Source organism: Paramormyrops kingsleyae, chromosome 3 (genome assembly GCF_048594095.1).
Source record: "Paramormyrops kingsleyae isolate MSU_618 chromosome 3, PKINGS_0.4, whole genome shotgun sequence".
NCBI classification, from domain to species: Eukaryota; Metazoa; Chordata; class Actinopteri; order Osteoglossiformes; family Mormyridae; genus Paramormyrops; species Paramormyrops kingsleyae.
The window spans coordinates 262,343-284,236 of NC_132799.1; the positions used below are offsets into that span (position 1 = coordinate 262,343).

The 21,894-nt window shown below is 46.3% G+C and overlaps 1 protein-coding gene across 1 annotated transcript in view; it reads right to left on the reverse strand.

Moving 5' to 3' along the window:
• Window positions 1-12,664, reverse strand: part of rps6ka2 (ribosomal protein S6 kinase, polypeptide 2) — a 33,634-nt gene extending 20,970 nt beyond the window's left edge. The window contains exons 1-2 of the mRNA XM_023829130.2: window positions 12,192-12,664; window positions 4-120 (exon numbers count right to left, since the gene is read on the reverse strand). Coding sequence (XP_023684898.1) covers window positions 4-120; window positions 12,192-12,290 — 216 coding nt within the window. The 5' untranslated portion in view covers window positions 12,291-12,664. The remainder of the gene's footprint in view (window positions 1-3; window positions 121-12,191) is intronic.
• Window positions 12,665-21,894: the final 9,230 nt, after the last annotated feature.

Below are 21,894 nucleotides of genomic sequence, written 5' to 3' on the forward strand. Positions count from 1 at the left end.
TACCTTCCCGTACGAGCCCTGGCCCAGCACCTTGAGCAGCTCAAACTGGGACGGGTCCGCTTTCTCAAAGCCCTCTTTGACGTGATGACTGATGTCGATTTCCTTGACGATGCTTTCATCCTGCAGGGAGCAGGAAGGACAGCAGGTGGCGTCACTTAAACTTCGATGAGACCCAACAGATGACATACCAGAGCAGACACCGAACGCCACACACATGTGGGGGCAGCCAACTGACCAGCTGACATGGTGGTCTGTGGTGGCGTGTGGTCTGTATGGACTGTGGGAACCGGCTTGGGCGAAGGTCATGTGACCTCCTCCCCATGCTTAAACAGCACACTGCTTTCAGGGATGCGGGTATCTCAAAGTCACCCTGTGTCATCGTGATGCCACCAGCGGTCTTAAGCTAGTGAGATGTGGGCCTGGGTGGCCCGATGCGTCCTGCGCGTGTGAGGGCAGAGTGCTGATATCCAGTGAGTGGTTTCCCTGTGAATCAGCATGATTCACTTTATAAAACAACATAATGCAGTCATGTGACGCCTGGAGCGACCTTAATCAGGACAAAGTGAAAAGCGGAGCTGTGCTGACAGCTTGTTCATAATAGAGACTAAATCAGCATCTCACTGCACGGCTGCGTAACAGGTGCCAGTATATACTGCACTGATTTCAAGCTGTGCCGGACGATTCTTCAAATATGTTTCATTTAATAAGTCCTTCGGTGACATAAACAGTCTTAGCTTGCCATCTGCGAGGTCCAGGCTGCGGGTCCCCGTCAGTGGTGAGTCATACTCACACCTGCTTAGTGCTGTAAAAAGTTACTTCTGCACGCAGATGGTCGCAATTAGTCACAGTTAATGAGACTGATTAAAGTTTCAAAACGTGCACATTTAAGCACGGCCACATAGCACATTATTGCAGCTCTGCCGGAGTGGGACATTTTACCTTCATTTACCTCAAAGCAACCTGTTACTTAAGCTGCTAACAAGTGTCCCTTATTACTGTACTACAATAAAATATATATGTATATTTACTGGCCCACGCGCTTTTATTCTTGTCTATCCTTCCTATGGTGTTGGGGTCGGCACCGACCCCTTTTTAAGTTTAAAATACATAAAAGCACCACATAGATTTCTGTACTGCATCAAGGCTTTTTGACTTTGTCAGGAATCTCTATTTAAACAAGATAAATTAAAACAAAATCAAGGCAAGGCATGCCCATACATGTAAGGCAAGATAAGACCAGTTCAGTTTATTTAATCTCAGTTTATTTATTTAAACTCTCGAGGTTTATTTTACCATTATTTTTTAATTGAAAACGAGAGGTATGCTGTCAAAAGAAAGGTCCAGAAAGCCACACCAAAAATATTAAAACCAATCTTTTCATGGACAAGGAAGCCTAACAAGGTAACCAAGAGGAAAGAAACAAATTGGATGATAAATAATTGTTTTGAGGGTATTTTATAGCTGATTTAAGACAGTCATGTGAGATGCGTAAGAGAAAGCTAATACAGGCCAAAGGCTATTTTCAGCACAAAGGTAATCATACTTCAGCAGACAGTGTTACCTGACTTAAGTGCTCACCTTATTTAGGATACTTTGCAAAGGTAACATAATCATTATGAAGATACCCTCCAGTTTTGTGAAATTACAGGTTGTGATGGCTACAGCAGTATGTACTGTTCCTCGGTACAAAACACTTACAGCAGCATGTTCAGAAAGCTCTGCATTTGGATTAAACTTACTGAAGGGCTCTCATAAAATGATCTTGCATTCAGAGTTGTAATTTTCCTGCTAATAATAATAAGAATATTTCTTTAGTGCCCTTTAAAGGCAGCATTTTGTAAACTGGTGAGAGATGATCTTTTGGTGGGCCTGCCGGTAAGTTCCCTGGGTGTGGGACTTGGGTGTGAGCCCCGGCATGGTGCTGGGCTGTGCACTATGAATAAGGGCCTTCCTGCACATGCGGCCCCAGCTTATATTTTTGGTGGGTATATAAAGTCTCCACTACAACCGAAAGGAACCAGAAAGCTGCGGATCCGCTGTCACCATTTCGGTAAATGAGAGGGAAGAAGCACATGTCTGACAACAGCCGCGATGCGCCTATTAAACCACATTACAGCAGCTTTTAATCTGCAGCAGGACATTCTTCATTATTCCTTAAATAAGTCATGGTGAAGTATTTCACTTTATCAGATTTCTTTGTCATGCTGACTCAAGGCGCTACGGCAAACCTGCTATTTGCAGCTGACTCAGTGCTTCTGGATCAGTATGATTCTGCCAGCACGACTTTAACTGTTAGTAGCTATTTATAAGCAAAACATTTTAAAAGACGTCTTTACAGCAATGGGTCTGACGTCTTTACAGCAATGGGCCACACGCCTTTACGGCAATGGGCCAGACGTCTTTACGGCAATGGGCCAGACGTCTTTACGGCAATGGGCCAGACGTCTTTACGGCAATGGGCCTGATGTCTTTATAGCAATGGGCCTGGTGTCTTTACAGCAATGGGCCTGGTGTCTTTACAGCAATGGGCTTGGTGTCTTTACAGCAATGGGCTTGGTGTCTTTACAGCAATGGGCCTGGTGTCTTTACAGCAATGGGACAGATGTCTTTACAGCAATGGGCCAGACGTCTTTACGGCAATGGGCCTGATGTCTTTATAGAAATGGGCCTGATGTCTTTATAGCAATGGGCCTGGTGTCTTTACGGAAATGGGCCTGGTGTCTTTACAGCAATGGGCCAGACGTCTTTACAGCAATGGGCCTGATGTCTTTACAGCAATGGGCCTGATGTCTTTACAGCAATGGGCCAGACGTCTTTACAGCAATGGGCCTGGTGTCTTTACAGCAATGGGCCAGACGTCTTTACAGCAATGGGCCTGATGTCTTTACAGCAATGGGCCTGGTGTCTTTACGGAAATGGGCCAGACATCTTTACAGCAATGGGCCAGACGTCTTTACAGCAATGGGCCTGGTGTCTTTACAGCAATGGGCCTGGTGTCTTTACGGAAATGGGCCAGACATCTTTACAGCAATGGGCCAGACGTCTTTACAGCAATGGGCCTGGTGTCTTTACAGCAATGGGCCAGACGTCTTTACAGCAATGGGCCTGATGTCTTTACAGCAATGGGCCTGGTGTCTTTACAGCAATGGGCCAGATGTCTTTACAGCAATGGGCCTGATGTCTTTACAGTAATGGGACAGATGTCTTTACAGCAATGGGCCTGATGTCTTTACAGTAATGGGACAGATGTCTTTACAGCAATGGGCCTGGTGTCTTTACAGCAATGGGCCTGGTGTCTTTACAGCAATGGGCCTGGTGTCTTTACAGCAATGGGCCTGGTGTCTTTACAGCAATGGGACAGATGTCTTTACAGCAATGGGCTTGGTGTCTTTACAGCAATGGGCTTGGTGTCTTTACAGCAATGGGCCTGATGTCTTTACAGCAATGGGCCTGGTGTCTTTACAGCAATGGGCCTGGTGTCTTTACAGCAATGGGCTTGGTGTCTTTACAGCAATGGGCCTGATGTCTTTACAGTAATGGGACAGATGTCTTTACAGCAATGGGCCTGGTGTCTTTACAGCAATGGGCCTGATGTCTTTCCAGTAATGGGACAGATGTCTTTACAGCAATGGGCTTGGTGTCTTTACAGCAATGGGCCTGGTGTCTTTACAGCAATGGGCCTGGTGTCTTTACAGCAATGGGCCAGACGTCTTTACAGCAATGGGCCTGGTGTCTTTACAGCAATGGGCCTGGTGTCTTTACAGCAATGGGCCTGGTGTCTTTACAGCAATGGGCTTGGTGTCTTTACAGCAATGGGCTTGGTGTCTTTACAGCAATGGGCCAGACGTCTTTACAGCAATGGGCTTGGTGTCTTTACAGCAATGGGCCAGATGTCTTTACAGCAATGGGCCAGACGTCTTTACAGCAATGGGCCAGATGTCTTTACAGCAATGGGCCTGGTGTCTTTACAGCAATGGGCCAGACGTCTTTACAGCAATGGGCCTGGTGTCTTTACAGCAATGGGCCTGGTGTCTTTACAGCAATGGGCTTGGTGGCTTTACAGCAATGGGCTTGGTGTCTTTACAGCAATGGGCCAGACGTCTTTACAGCAATGGGCCTGGTGTCTTTACAGCAATGGGCCTGGTGTCTTTACAGCAATGGGCCTGGTGTCTTTACAGCAATGGGCCTGGTGTCTTTACAGCAATGGGCCAGACGTCTTTACAGTAATGGGACTGATGTCTTTACAGCAATGGGCCAGACGTCTTTACAGCAATGGGCTTGGTGTCTTTACAGCAATGGGCCAGATGTCTTTACAGCAATGGGCCAGACGTCTTTACAGCAATGGGCCTGGTGTCTTTACAGCAATGGGCCAGATGTCTTTACAGCAATGGGCCTACGTGCTTTCTGTATATATTTTCTTAATTTTTTTGACCCATGAATTTTTAAACTTTAAATTTGATTTTTCTTCATACAAATGTTGTAAATATGTTTCTGTATGGGGTGCTAAAACGGGACCTTTCACTGTGCACCTGTGGGAATTAATACTGAAATGTGTTACAGCAATTTACTGCCATGTAAGGGTGTCAGTATAGTGGTACATAATATGTGATAATGGTACAAAGTCAGTGGTTTTTTCAGAGAAGAACAGGTCAGCAATGTTGATTCAAACTGTCTTTGATCATAAAGACAAATTAAAAATGATTAAGCATCTGCTGTCAGCGCTGACCGAGCCCGGCATACAGACCACAATGGATGCAGAATAAATTTTTTTAATAATGTATACCACATTCACTAATCCGCTGGTGCTACCCTGAATAATAATGCGGATTCCTGCACAAATATCTACATCTTTTCTTCATTCATTTATCCCTGCAAATATGTCCACTTTCTGGAGCCCGCAGCACCGTTACATAAGCCCGAAGGGATGTAGCCAGCATGCAGAGACCCCAAGCTGTCACTAAATGTTATTCTCACATTTTGCAAACGAATTAACATGGGGAGAGCAGGGGGCAGGGTGTGTTTGCAGACACAACGATGAGAAACCATTCGGTCCTTCTCTGTATTCTGCTTATCAGGCGTACAAAAAATACACTGTACATAAAGTTTGAGCAATGTGGTGGAGTGCAGTGTGGTGGAGTGCAGTGTGGTGGAGTGCAGTGTGGTGGAGTGGCGCCACTGCTCTCACGGACGCCCACTCCTGCCAGATGACACTCCTGTCTGCTGGGCACCACGCGTCGCATGAAGCCACGTCCGGCATTACAGCCCTGAAACATTGTGTAACTTGGAGGTTTAACCACGTCGCTGCTGGTATGTACCCAGGAAACGGAACTGTCCACTACCATTTCCTGTAATAACACGTGTTATCACTGAGTGGAGATACTGTGTAGTCCTGGCCAGTCTGCCCCCTCTTCCCCCCAACGATGCAGGTGACCGCATGGGTCCCGCCCACCAGGTGCCACATGTGGACAATGTCGCGTTTCCCCTCATTACGTTTTCGGTGATCTGGGTCACCAGCTGTCGAGGGTGGGCAGCTTCCACTGAAACAGGCAGCGTTGCATAATTTTACAATTCATCAAAATAACGGCCTTAAACAGAAACACAGTCCACTGCCAGTTGGCTAATGCATATATATATCCAAGGGTTTGACTCCATCTGCACACTGTCGCTGCCAAGCTGTCTCGTCTGTTTTATTCACCTTTCCCACGGACTGAATTCACTGCATATGTCTGATGCCTACTGCCCAGCAACACCAAACTCATGGCATAGTGACGGACAGGTGGGATTGCTGCTCACACACTGGCGGGCTCAATGCCAGGGTGTGGCACCGCGTCACCCTAAAGGTATGGAGGCCTAACTGAGACGTGAAAATGTCTGAAACTCCATCCCAGCATGTCCTGCCCAATGAAACTCTGCCCATTACATGCACCACCCAGTGATACTCCATCTTTTTCATGCTCAGCCCCATGAATATTCCACCCACAACATGACCCATCCAATACTGCTCCACCCCCAATGAGCCCACCCAATGATGTCCAACCCCACAACATGTTCCTCCCAATGAGGCTCCATCCTTATAATGCCATGCCCAATGAAGCTCCGCCCACAACGTGACCCATCCAATACTCCTCCACACCCAAATAAGCCCACCCAATGATGTCCAACCCCCCAACATGTTCCTCCCAATGAGGCTCCATCCTTATAATGCCATGCCCAATGAAGCTCCGCCCACAACGTGACCCATCCAATACTCCTCCACACCCAAATAAGCCCACCCAATGATGTCCAACCCCACAACATGTTCCTCCCAATGAGGCTCCATCCTTATAATGCCATGCCCAATGAAGCTCCGCCCACAACGTGACCCATCCAATACTGCTCCACCCCCAATGAGCCCACCCAATGATGTCCAACCCCACAACATGTTCCTCCCAATGAGGCTCCATCCTTATAATGCCATGCCCAATGAAGCTCCGCCCACAACGTGACCCATCCAATACTCCTCCACACCCAAATAAGCCCACCCAATGATGTCCAACCCGCCAACATGTTCCTCCCAATGATGCTTCATCCTTATAATGCCATGCCCAATGAAGCTCCGCCCACAACGTGACCCATCCAATACTCCTCCACACCCAAATAAGCCCACCCAATGATGACAGACCCCCAACATGTTCCTCCCAATGATGCTCCGCCCACAATATAACCCAGTATGACTATACTGCTCCACTACCAGACTGCCCTGGCAGAAGAGGCTCCACTTCCAAACGGTTCCAATATGGAGTCTTGGTGAGAAAGGGCGGTGCAGGCAGCTCCTTTCTGGCTGACTCTGGCACCTCATAGGCCACTTCTGTCCTTGTCCTTCTTCACTCCTGTAGTCTTGGGCTCCACCATCATTCTCTGTCTGCACTGCAATACTACCCATAGATTCCTGTCTCTCATGATTATATTCTGATAACCGCTTGGAGAGTGACAGACCGTCCCTCTCTGTTTATTTAAAGGTTTCTCAGCCTAAACCACTTTGCACGCAGTTATTTTCGTAACCCAGTTTTAAAATGAAACCTGCTTGACATTTTCCCTTGAAAAGCCTGACTGCTCACTGTCTGTTAATGTGTGGGGCCACTTTCTGACCTGTGGCAGCCGAACACCACTGTTTCATCTCCAGAGAATCGATCCATATTCATGCTCACAGCTTCCCAGTGTTCCTGTCACACTGCCGGCTCCCCGGCGGCTCAGCATTCCCCCTCTCTCCCTTGGGAAAATACTCGGACTGGAGGTGTGCAGCCTGAGACAGTATGTTGAGGCATTGAGGAACAGGGCAGCTTCTGAGGGCTCATCAAAGGACTGGTACCAAAAGCAGAGCGTAGTCTTCAAGGAGTGAAGCTCATACACAGACAGGCCTAGATACCAGTATACCTTAATATCTAATCTTCTGCGGAATGGGGCTCTGTCAGTCCCACTGGGGTAATCTTTTATTGTCAGCTTCTTCACACATAAACATGATGGCCAAGCCAAAAGCCAAACGGACTCAGCTTGTGTCCTGCGGCTGGGTCCATGTGCTTCCCCTTGCATGCCCCTGTACAGTACTTTCACACCAGAGTATTTACTGAGGCGCCAGTCAGCTCCACCCACTGGATGTTTCCCTCCAGTGCCGTCCTCAGCCTCTTCTGCCGTCAGTCTCATAGCAGCCATTATCGCATGACTTTAGCCCCACCCTGCTCACTGCACGCTGGTGTCTGTCAGACTGACCCTGCATCTTTCTACCCACCATCTATTACCACTCATCCAGGACAGGAAGCCTCTCCCGGGGATGTGGTGGATGTGGGGGATGCCCTGGATGGGATGCCAGCCACTATATATTTGTTAAGCAGCAAGTCCCAATGTTTAGCTACATAAATATGAGCCAGATGTTCAGAAATGAAATGCATTTAATTTTAACTTGCATTGCTACTGTTCACAGTGAAGAAGCTGACACTTTTTATAACAGAGCTAACTGCTAACCTAAGCATCAGACTGAGTTTATATCTCTATTTCTTGACCTGTTAACAATTTGCTTCAAATCTGTTAATGGCTCAAATAAATTTAATAACAACACGATTACTACCTGATTGCTGGTGCTCACAGGACATGTTTTTTTTTAAGAATTACTTTTGGTTCCTATTTTGTGTATCTTTCTTGATGCTGACACACCTTTCAGCATGCAGTGGCCAGAGGAAAGACCGGCGTGCACCGTGTGGCTATGAGCTCTAACAGGAGCACCTCGTCTTGCACCATGTGGCTATGAGCTCTAACAGGAGCACCTCGTCTTGCACCGTGTGGCTATGCGCTCTAATAGGAGCACCTCGTCTTTCACTTGGATAGTCACCTCCCTACAATAAAACCAATGAAAGAGACAGAAAAGTGCCTCATATATTGTTGTGGATCCTATAATGTGCTGGAAATTGAGCTCACATCCCTTGACTTTGTCACGTTTTCTAAGTCACTAGTGGTGATTCCGTTAGGCTAGCAAAATGCCGGATTATGAAATGTGATTTCCAGAATGGCGGCGGTTTCCATTAAACGTCAGACATTAATGTCCCCTGGAATGGGAGACAAGCATTCGACTCTCCAGAGTCAGTTTAGGGGATTCAGTAACAAGCATAGATGTGGCTCCGGCTTATTGCTATAGCTGGATATCAAAATTCGGTTAGTGCTGATGTGGCTTCTACCACTGTAATAACTATCACACAATCTACCAAGATGCTAAATGAATAACATCAGCCAAAAAGTTCCCATGTATGATTAAGTCCACTTTCCGTTTCCTGTTGGGTGTCAAAAGGCTTTGGAAAGGGGTTTTCTGACTGTTGAATACGGGATGGCTGTGGATGTTTCGGTTGAGGGGGCAGGGATAGGCGATAAACTGAGAAGTGTCTGTTCTGTTTGTGTTGGCGGGAGACTTCAGTCTGAGTGCTGGGGTTTTTGCATTTTGGTTGTTCGAGTTAGAGAGCAAAAGCTCTGCAGTGCAAAAGCAGAGATTTGGGTACGGATGACAGGAACGTGTCCATTTCGATATTGTGAGAGATTTGGGTACGGATGACAGGGACGTGTCCATTTCGATGTTGTGAGAGATTTGGGTACGGATGACAGGGACGTGTCCATTTCGATGTTGTGAGAGATTTGGGTACGGATGACAGGGACGTGTCCATTTCGATGTTGTGAGAGATTTGGGTACGGATGACAGGGACGTGTCCATTTCCATGTTGTGAGAGATTTGGGTACGGATGACAGGGACGTGTCCATTTCCATGTTGTGAGAGATTTGGGTACGGATGACAGGGACGTGTCCATTTCCATGTTGTGAGAGATTTGGGTACGGATGACAGGGACGTGTCCATTTCGATGTTGTGAGAGATTTGGGTACGGATGACAGGGACGTGTCCATTTCGATGTTGTGAGAGATTTGGGTACGGATGACAGGGACGTGTCCATTTCGATGTTGTGAGAGATTTGGGTACGGATGACAGGGACGTGTCCATTTCCATGTTGTGAGAGATTTGGGTACGGATGACAGGGACGTGTCCATTTCCATGTTGTGAGAGATTTGGGTACGGATGACAGGGACGTGTCCATTTCCATGTTGTGAGAGATTTGGGTACGGATGACAGGGACGTGTCCATTTCCATGTTGTGAGAGATTTGGGTACGGATGACAGGGACGTGTCCATTTCCATGTTGTGAGAGATTTGGGTACGGATGACAGGGACGTGTCCATTTCCATGTTGTGAGAGATTTGGGTACGGATGACAGGGACGTGTCCATTTCCATGTTGTGAGAGATTTGGGTACGGATGACAGGGACGTGTCCATTTCCATGTTGTGAGAATTTAGGGGTGCGGGGGGCTCGAGGCTGATTTGGCCCCTACCAATGCTGAAACCAAACCTACGGCCTGCTGTACTGCAAAGGAAAATCGGCCCATATCATCATCAGCTCACTGTGTCCCATCGATCTGTTCACTGTAATGAAGCCCAGGCATTTTCCTCCACTTGCTCTCTGATTGTGCTGTGGTTTGGATAATCTACATACAATCATTAACATGGTCATGGGCCTGTTTTTTTGTCGTTTAACCATCATACCATATAATAAATAAATAAAATATCTGATGCCCTCAAAAATCATTTTAAAAAATCAAGGAGGTTGCTGGGGTGGGTGATCCCGGCCTGCCCTCTTTGGCGACCCCTGCACCCCCCAACACCCATGAGAAAACAAAAGAACGACAATGATGAAGCAGGCGGACCACTATGAAGCAAACGCAGCTATGTGAGGATGCAGCACAGGAAACCGACTGTGTAGAGAAACACCCAGCCTGGGGCTCCAGTCATTACACAGTCAAGTGGGAGCAGGCAGAAAGTCAATATGGGAATACAGGGGAAAGAAATCAATAACAGCAGACGTTTCATGGGAGACGGTGCCTTAACATGCTCTTATGAGGGGGATGTCTACCGCTGGCTCGGACCCCACTGGTCAATGCTCAGCACCCGTTTATTTCATACATTTTACCACTGTAGTTCTAATGTGCTGGACAAACTATAGCTATTTGATAATGGAATCTTTATACCGTTTGGGCATTTTTAATCATTGTAAATATCACAAAACAGCGTTCTTCAAAATGGATTTTATGTTTATCGTTTCTAGTTACTCAGTTACTTCTGTGGTTACAACGTGAGTAATATTACCGTAAAATGTCAGATATAGATAATGAACATGTTACAAAAATCTACTAAAACCGTTTTGTAAACCACCGCAAAGACTACTATTTGTTCTGGAGCCACCACATCGGTTATCTGTTAACTCCTTACCTCTTTTGGTTTTAATGATTGTTTTTCTCGGTACAGCGACACCACTCCCCTACTGAGGTAACTTAAAACCGTCAATTAGGCTGTAATTTTTCTCCATCGAAAAGCTGCGTTTGATGACAGCAGATTCACTGGCTTATGAAGGAATGGTGGCTGTGCAATTGCCTTGTTTCGGTGATTAATCGCAAAGCACAGTGTCGGTATTTTAAATTAAATTTCACACAACAAGCAAATTGTGCTTAAAATCATTATGCTCTCTGCCGTCCGGTGCGGGGTTAGGGTGTGCAGGGACAGACTTGATGGAAGCCCTGCATGACTGACATGCTCGTTTGCTTACAGGCCCGTACATAAATGTCCGAGTCCGTAGGCGACGCATCACAAATCAGCGCCTGTGAAATTTCCAGTGTCGGAAATGTACCTCTGGATAATATGTACGCTACCTAATTAAAATGCTTTTTAAAATTAAGGAAACTAACTGCCAAACAAGTGCTTAATGTCATACGAAGACCCTACTTTTGAAATAGTTAAAGAACCTCAAGATGGTTTGGGTTTATTACTATTAAATATACCTGTATCTGAACATCTCCACGTGTATGCAATACGCAGCGAGGTGACCGGCAAGGGTCCGGACGGGATCCGGGATCGTAACCCTATAGGCATTCGTCTATGATGGACTGGTCCTTTATTAAGGCCTATATAATCTGTAGCCTTCTCCTTTGATTGTCACATTTTAATTCATGAAGTACACAAGTACGCTGATACATACACTATGTTAAACAAAACAATCATTTAACCCAGGCCACTTCTGCAGTAAGGGGTTTTTCTTTAACAGAAAGTCCATTGCTGAAATAAATTAGTTTTCTTTAAAAAATTAGGTTACACGTGTTTGTGCTTGTTATTTGAATTTATCTTAGCGTCGCTTGGTTCTTAGAGCTCATTAAATCTTATACAATAGATTGATCAATAAAGAGTGTTTTTACATCGTGATTTATATTCAGTTAGATAGATTGAAATGTTTGCACTAGGTTCAGGATCAATATGACGATGTTGAAGAAAATGTAAGAAATTTACCAAACTGAGCTATTCCCAAGACTGAACCTAAATTAAACAACCCTTTTTAATTACAGTAACCTAATTAACCAACGAATAACGTTACACTGTAATTACCGCTTGATTAAATAAATAATGCGTGTTGATAAACACATTGGATGGACAGATATACAGCCTATCAGTGGATCGGTGCCTTACTTTTGGTCCCCTCCCCATACGGGCTCGTTTATTTATCGGTACCGCGGTTCAGGGCGACCCCACCATGGACAGCCTCACACCTGCATGCGGCGAGCCGAGCCTCGGCAGAAACCCACCTCCAACCTGCAGAGACTGGAGCTCTTGGACCTGGACTTCTTCTGCAGATAGACGGAGAAGAAGCGGCGCACAGTGAATTTGCGCATGTTTGCGTCCATCTCGGTGCCCCGGCACGGTGCCGGACCTCTGCTCTTCTTCCCAGATAATCCACAAAACAGCAGAACAATGGGGACTGACTGTCGCTTCCTCGGTACCTTCCGCTATGCCATGACGACGCGAGATGCAGATTTTCAGGTGGTTTTAATTTAGATTTTTTAATCGCGGATCGTGATTTGAAACGAAGGGGCCATTTAAACGTCTGCCGCCGCCGGCGGGCAGTCTGTCCCCGTCTCTTATTCAGCTGCAGTGCGATTGCTTCCCCTCCGCTTCACAACGTTTATGAGTGTCCTCCCCGCCCGAGCAGACGGAGCTCTGACTCTAAGCACCGGCGGCCCGTGGGGAGGCGAGGACGATGGAAAGCTCCCACCCCCGGCTCCAGTCCACACGCGTTAATATTTCCCCCCCCCCATCTGAACGCCTCCCCGCACCTGGGAATGGTTGACGCTACACAGTGTCCTGCCAGAAGGGCCATCAAAGCAAGATATGGGCTGGGTGGGACTCTGGGCAATAGCTTTGTGTATTATGTGCTCCTGATATAGGTATATATTCCTCCTACTGGATTGCCTTTTTATACCAGCATATTAACTCATGGTGTCTCAAAGCGCAACAATTTACACACACAGGTCTCTACAGTAAAACTACCCATCCAGGTCCTGCTTATTTAAAATTCATACCAAGGACTTCCTTGATTTAATGCCGTGATATTTGCTATATTAGTATCGTATAAGTAGTGAATCCCTGAAGACAAATCCAAAAGTTTTAACTTGCAAACCGTGTAGATTGCTTAAACCTTTGATCCCATAAATATTTGCCATTTTCTCCCAGGTGAACTGTAGGTGTGGGGTGTGAATTAGCAGCTGGGAGGAGCAGCCCTGTCACATCCTTTGCAAAAAAATTGTTGGCTTGGGAACAATTTCCTGCAGTGAAAGTGTTCTTCAAAATTGGATAAGGACATAAAACCCCTTTGATTTATTAGTTGCGGTGGAAAACATTTCTAAAAGAATAACTGGTTATATCTAGTGACTAGGTTATAAATGCTTGTGTGTAACACTGGAGGCTGTACTGGAAGTACTGGTCCTGCCACTCGTGTAACACGGCACCTGTTCTGGGGCTCATGGCACGGGGGCTCACTGGCACGCTGCTGTGATTAGTCACCCTGATGGCACCACATTGATGGGCAGGCTTTCATCGGCATAACACGAGACTTTTACTTAAATTAAAGTTGATAACATGCTAAACAGAGGTCCGTCCTGTTATCAAATGGGACAGATGAGGTGAAGCGGCCTCCGATTGGGGTCTCACACACACACAGCAGACATATCCACACAAGACGTCACATGTGTTTGAGGGCTTCACTTTAACATCTCGTGCCAAAACTTTTTGTTATGGACTCGGGGCGTGGTGTATGCGGGAAAAAAAAGGTGACAATCCATTTACGGCTCCAAGAGGCAACAGGGGTTTAATAAACAAAAACAGAACACAGAGAGAAATCACAAAATAAAAGGGACCACGAGGCATCCGAACCATAGCTGTCAAGTTTTGGATTTGAAAATAAGGGAAATGTTCCGGCACCCACCGCGAGCCACCCCACCACCCCAACCAAGCTCCAGTATCCCTTACATTCTAAGACAGGTGTACAAGAAATTTAAAATAACCACTTGTCATTTACATTTTATTTTCATTAACCATTTTCTTTTAATTTCTCATGTTCACTCATGTGGCTCTGTGGCATTCACTAATGGCTTATTATACAGATTTGTTGCAGACTTTGTATCCTTGTTGAAGTCGTCACCGAAGGTGAAAGTAACGTTGTTTTTGGCACACAGTATTGCCATTTTAACCTCCGCATTTATGACCTGGTTAATGTTGTAAATGACCTGCAGACTACTGCAGGTGGCAGTTCTCGCGAGGCTACTGACAGTTCAGTTTGGAGGGGCAGAGGAATTTTTTAAAATGATATTATAATACGGGAGATTTACGGGAAAATACTAATACGGGAGGATGGCGGGAAAGAGGGGTAAAATACGGTAGTTTCCCGGCCAAAACGGGAGACTTGACAGCTATAATCCGAACCAAAGAGGGAAAAACACTACAAACAGAACTATGACAAAAACTGCAACGGAACCCAGGCAGAGCAGCACAGAGTAACATTAACAATAACTAACCAACAAAAAGAACAAAGGCAGGCACTTAAATACACTGATCACAGTGACTAACAAGGGGCAGGTGTGGCTACACAATACTAGGGGCAACAAGGAGCAGGTGAGGACAATCAAATCAAACTGATCATTAAGGGCACAGGGCAACAAGGCACTAGTGGGGTAGTACAATTAACAGGCAGCAAAGGTCAATTAACAGATAGGGAAAAAGGACCAAACACTAATGGAAACAAAACTAGGGCAACCGAATGAACAGGAAACAACGAGGAAGACAATGAACATTAATTAGCTGAGACTGGCCTCCAGTCAGCCTCGAACCCACAACCACAAAAGAGGAACCCTGGTGTGATGCACATCTCCATCCCTCTATCCAGGGGCGTTGCTAGAGATTTTGGGCCCCATGAAAGCATATCATATTAGGCCCCCCAGTCCAAACCAATCCAGCTATTTTCCTAATTTTTTAGGGCCCCTGTCACTCAGGGGCCCTTGGAATCGTCCTAGCTTTCCTCCCCCTTACGGCGCCCCTGCCTCTATCCCTGAGGCGATGCAATCGTGAATTGTGTCTGGTGCACACTTTTTCAAGTGTGAACTTTTATGCTGGTGCACCGATGTGAATGGGTGAATCCTACCATCACTAGTTTTTATAAATTAAGCAGATGACCTTTGACTCCATGTGAGTCTTTCCCCAAACTCTCAGCTCCCACAACGTAGAGCACTGTGCATCGCTAACGGCGAGCACTTTGTCCTGCCCCCGGGCCGTCACACTACCCCGCCTTTTTTTGGGATCTGAGCGTGAACAGACAGTACTGGCCATTTTGAAACATGCACCTTTGCAGAGATACATAACCCAATAACAGCGTGTATGCATCCAGTCCCCTGGCTTTATCAAGCGTATTTACGGCCTGCAGAGAGCAGAGGTACGTCTAGGGCAGTGTTTTCCTAACACGGTCCTCGGGGACACGCAGACAGTCTATGTTTATTCTCCCTGGAGCTGGGAGGGAGCAAAAATGTAGATGTTCAAGACCCATGCAAACCGCCTCATTGTCCCCATTACAGTCCAACCCGAAACCGTCTTTCTGCAATCCATAATGTGTGCTTTCCATAGTGTCTGCTTTTCTGCCTCTAACAGGCCATAGTGAGGCAAAGCAGGGGCTCGCCTAATACGAAGGGCCTGAGCTGTCTTTCGCTCAGGGCGATGGCCCCCTGCTTGATCAGAGATGGTCGAGGTTGTGCTTTAGTCAGTAATGAGGGCTGGTTCCCTGTTTGGGCTAGAAAGAGGCCTCATGCCCATTCTGTTTACTGCTTATTTATTAAAAATGCAGCTAAATTTTGGACTGATCATCTCTTTGTGACGTCTGACTCAGTTGCTATAGACATATTATTGACCATTATTCATGCTTATAAAATGCAGCACTCCAGCACTGCAGAATGGTATAGCCGATCAGCTGGACTGTTTTAATCAACCATATATGACCAGATGGGTGTTTTAATTGCATATTATCAGAGATATGATATTTTATAGATGTGGGGTTTATATCAGTATTCATGAAAGTGATTTTATTTAATTGTAAGGCTGTCAGGGATCCGGGCGGCTCGGGAACGGGGCATAGTGCAGGCACAAAAAGGGTGGACGACCCAGTAGCGGCTCCAGGAACATAAAAGAGGTTTATTAAATTAAACAGAAAACACTACAAACACAATGAAACCAAAATGACCATGAGGGGTCAAAAAACCAAAGGGAATAAACTAACACTACAAATCACAAATAAACAAACTGGGCAGGTAAACATACGACAGCTCTAACTTAGCTTAGACAAGCAACAACACACAGAAAACAATGAACCACTGGTGAACTAAACAGAAGCAGGAACTAAAATACTAAAGGGGTAACGAGACTAACACAGGACAGGTGAGACTAATTAACAAAGACCAGGGAAACAGGGCACAGGTGAAACTAATAACTCAAAGGAACTAAAAACAGGGAAACTAAGAACTAACCAAGGAAACATAAACCAACACTAGGGACTTAAACAGGTAAAGACACAAGCAGGAGCACAAGGAACAAAACCAAATACAAAATCAGACACAAGAACTAAAGAAACTCAAATGAAACACTAGGGAGCAAAATACAAAAACAGGAGGTGGGATTCAAACACAGGACAGAAGGGGTTCACAGACAACCACATGCTCAACACATTGAGCCACATGACCAGACAGGTAACAGGGAAGAACAAAGACTAACATAAAGAATGGGATGACCAGCAACACCTGCTGGTCAAACGGGGAAGGGACACGGTAGGACCACAGCAGGGGCTGACCCTGACAAAGGCTGGAGCCCAGTTTAGCCAACAGCCTTGGTTGATTAGAATGAGCAGTTTTAGTCAGGCTGGTTAGTCAGACTGGTTAGTCAGGTCGGTTAGTCATCCTCCAAGCTGACAGGCATCAGAGTGGTTTGTCCGGACTCCTTGTTTTATGAGAATATTGATCCCCATTCAGTCACATGCATAATGAGGCTCGTGAAAGTGTAACACGTTTCGGACAAAATGAGTCACCCTTTGAAAATCAATCTTTCACCCAGTTTCCTCTCAGGGTTAAAGTTCATTTCAGACACCTCTTTAATCGGCGAGTCTTCTCCAGAGGTGCTTTTGGATTTTGACGAGGAAAAGCACATTTTTCTTTATGTGCAGATTCCAGAATCTCCCTTCAAACATGTCCCTCTTCTGAGACAGCCGTTGCATGCTAATTGTAAATATCATTAATATAACAGACTATATTTTAATGGCATTCTTCTGTATTTGTTGTTTTTTTATTTCTTAGCAGATTCATTATTAGTATTTTGTTGGGTCCTGTTGTATGAACACATGTTCACTGATGTAACGTACATCATAACAGCAAAACTGAGAGACTGAATCATGGTGATAGAGGTCCTTTGACAAACTAGCAGGGAATACAGTGCCATTTTTGTTCACATAAGGAATTAATTTCTCACACAATACATCACAGCCAAGTTCTCAATGGCCGTTGATATGTGTAGAGCCTGACCAGGATGGGGAAATACTCATAAAAATTATATGCCCATTTTTAAGTGAATCCCTATTGTAAAATACCTTATAAATCTGGAACTGAACTGAAAAGTTAGATCTTTTTAGGACATCCAATAACTATATCCATGCCAACTTTTATTTACAGAAGACAGTGGGTATTAAAATATCCTCATTTGTTTAATGAAAACTTCTTTGTGAATGGTATATTAATCTTTTGTTATTCATGGACATAAACATAGATTATTTCCATCTCCTTGCTAGCCAACTGCTCAGCCTGTAATATTGTTTTTCCAAGACACAAAATAAGTTTCACATGTTAAATTAGTATCCAAAAAGGTAGGAGAGGGTCCTGTTAATCACTGACTGGATTGAGCCAATCTTAACTCATAAAGTAAAAAGATGAAAGTGGATTAATAAGTCATTCAGGTTGGTTTACATTGTCAGTGACTAACTGATATCCATTCTCCATTGGTTTCAAAGTTACATTTTACTTATTACTACATAAAACACAGAAAAAGGACTTAACATTATGAAAATGTTGCTACTTCCAAAGTACTACGCTATTCACTGAACTGAACCAACATTCTGATATGGAAAAGCCATCTTCAAACACAAAATACATAATATTCACCCTCAGGATGAACAGCATCCTGATGGTGTAACCTGTGTGGTGAACAGCATCCTGATGGTGTAACCTGTGTGGTGAACAGCATCCTGATGGTATAACCTGTGTGGTGAACACCATCCTGATAATATGACTTGTGCAGTGAACAGCATCTTAATGCCATAACCTGTACAGTGAACAGCATCCTGATGGCATAACCTGTACAGTGAACGGCACCCTGATGATGTAACCTGTGTGGTGAACAGCATCGTGATAATATGACCTGTGCAGTGAACAGCATCCTGATGGTATAACCTGTGTGGTGAACACCATCCTGATAATATGACCTGTGCAGTGAACAGCATCCTGATGGCATAATCTGTACGGTGAACGGCATCCTGATGGTGTAACCTGTGCAGTGAACGGCGTCCTGACGACGTGACCTGCAGTGTTAACACTGCCCTTGGTGGCAAATACTGAAGTAAGAGTTTGAGTCTTCTGCCAGAGACTGTGTTTACTAGTTAAATTTCTGTGAACGAGTAATGAGAGAGGAATATGACTGGGCATACAGGAGACTCATCAGTCATCGGTACAGAAGTAATCTGTGGCCTGCCTGTTTTCCTAATGAAATACTTGCTATTTGTTTTTAAGCTTAATGAGAAACCCTCACTGCTGCTCCCATCCCCCCCACATACACAAGCACGCACAGCACGCACACACCAGTGACAGATTGCTAACAAAGGTCTCAGTTTGAGGAGTGATCTGCAGGCTGTTATATTAATGCCCTGACTTGCTCTAACCCAAACTTTGGAGTAGGTCATCCAAATAACTTTCTGTTCATGGATCGGCGTATTCATGTAATAATCCTTCAGAAAGTTTCAGAGAAGATAAATATGTTTGTGTGTGAAACACTAATCCTGGTGTTGTTCTTTAGATACTGTACCAGCCATTTATTGCTTTTTGGTTTTTCAAACATTTTTTTTTTGGAAGAGACATTTTTAGCTGTAAACCCCTGCTCACAGATTTTCTTTCTTCCTGTGACTCATCAGCTTTCTGGGGCCTCAAAAGGCATCCCTAACAAGCTTTAATAAAAACATTCACAGAAAGAAGAAGATCCCCCACTGAAGGCACCACAGTGCTGAGCAGACGCTTTTTCAGGAAATCCCAAGCCAGCTCGAGGCCCTTAATCTGCTCGTATCCACTTGTATTTTTGTAGCGACAGACAGCCCGGTGACAAGGCCAGAAGGGTGGGATTATGCTGTTAAAGACGGAAGCTTGAATCCATCTCATGGAAAATCTCCAGCAAGTGCGCTTATGTTGTTGATGCCATGCTGAGTGCGTTTGTCGGAAATGAGGATGTTAATTTTCAGTGTCTTTAATTGTCCATAAATCATTATCAAGTCTGTGTGTCTGCAAATGATAAGCTTCAAAAAAGAAAATATATATATCTGACATGGAGTGACATCTTTCACATCTGATTTATTCTGAAATGGCCATAATTTTTATATTAAAAAAAAAATACTTAGGCGAAATGGCAGACCAGGACCTCGCAGACACGGTCCCCTGCACAGCCACGCTGCCACTGACGCCGTCTGCGTGACTGACGCAGAGAGAAGCGCCGACCGCAGCTTCTGACAAGCGACCAGGACCTCGCAGACAGGGTCCCCTGCACAGCCACGCTGCCACTGACGCCGTCTGCGTGACTGACGCAGAGAGAAGCGCCGACCGCAGCTTCTGACAAGCGACCAGGGCCTCGCAGACAGGGTCCCCTGCACAGCCACGCTGCCACTGATGCCGTCTGCGTGACTGACGCAGAGAGAAGCGCCGACCGCAGCTTCTGACAAGCGAGCAGGACCTCGCAGACAGGGTCCCCTGCACAGCCACGCTGCCACTGACGCCGTCTGCGTGACTGAGGCAGAGAGAAGCGCTGACCGCAGCTTCTGACAAGCGACCAGGACCTCGCAGACAGGGTCCCCTGCACAGCCACGCTGCCACTGACGCCGTCTGCGTGACTGACGCAGAGAGAAGCGCTGACCGCAGCTTCTGACAAGCGACCACAGACCTCGCAGACAGGGTCCCCTGCACAGCCACGCTGCCACTGATGCCGTCTGCGTGACTGACGCAGAGAGAAGCGCCGACCGCAGCTTCTGACAAGCGACCAGGACCTCGCAGACAGGGTCCCCTGCACAGCCACGCTGCCACTGACGCCGTCTGCGTGACTGAGGCAGAGAGAAGCGCTGACCGCAGCTTCTGACAAGCGACCAGGACCTTTCATATCAATCCACAGCCAGCTGACTCAGTTCCCAAGCCGTCATGCTATTCTGCTGTATACAAGAGCAGAAATCCATCTATGGTGACATTTAAGGCCTGAGCCTTGAATGCTGGGCCTGTTAGTGAAACCACTTCCTCATTTGCAAAGATCAGTGGTATTTTATCTGCAATGTCCAGAAACATGGTGAAAATCGGAGCGCCTTCCTCTTTGGTCGGTAAGAGAGCAGCATGGCAGGATGCCCTGCGGTTATGGCGGCCTAGATAGCAGTGGGGCCTCTGTGACGCCTCCTGACACAAGCTTGCCGCACCGGAAAAGTGCTGACTGGCGAGAATTAAGTTACCGGAAAGGGGCCAATATCATGTTGCGTTCTTGCTGCCAGCTGGGAATTTAAACGACGGTGTGAAGTCTGTGCCTTACGGAGAAGGCCGCCGTGATGACGAGGGAATGTCAGGACCAACAATGGACCATCCTACACCCAACACAGCGAGACATACTTCACAGCAAGGAATCTGCTACATTTGTTATTGTCTTTTTTAAAACCTTTATTCATGTTTTAGAATGTTCTAACACTCCCCTGAATCTCTGAGGTGAGATGAAGCCTCGCAGAGTCTTGTTCTCACGGGTCCCTTTTGTTTTCTCTGAGGAAAGCCCATTAGGTTTGCCCTCGCTCTGAGGATGATTATGGGATTGAGGGTTAAACAGGCAGACACACACACACATACACAAACACACTCACGGAGAACCAGCGGTGGGGGGGGGGGTCACCCTAACCTGGCCACGTTCCTCAGAGGGCGACTCCATGCTTCCCTCTCTGCTCGCGGTCAGGGGGGTGTTATTAGTGTCTAAATAAAGGCACAAGGTCCTTCAGGATTGCAGGAAGGCTGCCGGTACTGACCCGTTATCTGTGGTACCTGCTCACAGCCCCCCCCACCCTCAACCTCACCTTTAAAAATGGGTTAACAATTCCCAGGGCCCTGATGAACATCACACACGGCACACAGAGCATTCGGGGGGTGGGGGGCACATCCTGCCAGAAACCCCCCCCATCAGTCGCAGAAACCTCATTATGGTCAGTGCAGGCCTTCTGACTGGTGTGGGAGAACACTCTGCTTCACCATATGCACTGCCCCCCCTGCGGCACTCTTGTAATTGTGACTTGATAGTGACACTGTGAGTCCGGATGTCACCTGTTATATGACATTTGTGACCAAACACGCTCCAAAAGCACTGCAGCTATCTTTCTGGAAGGTTCCTCCATGATTAAAATGGGTCCTGAAGCTGAAGTGCTCTCTGATGTGACCTCAGGGCACCAACAGAGATCAAGGCGACAGGGTGAGAGCGTACCTACAGCACGCTGAACGTGTTTGCTAAAGCGCACTCTGCATTTGTGTGTTTTGGCTGGGGGAGCGGGGGGGTGAGGTGTTGTCTCCGTCATTTGGAAGTCAATCTGGTCTTTTCCAGCCGACAGCCTCAGAGACACGGGAAAATATGTGTCCAGCAGAGCAAAAGGAGCCGCTGTGGACA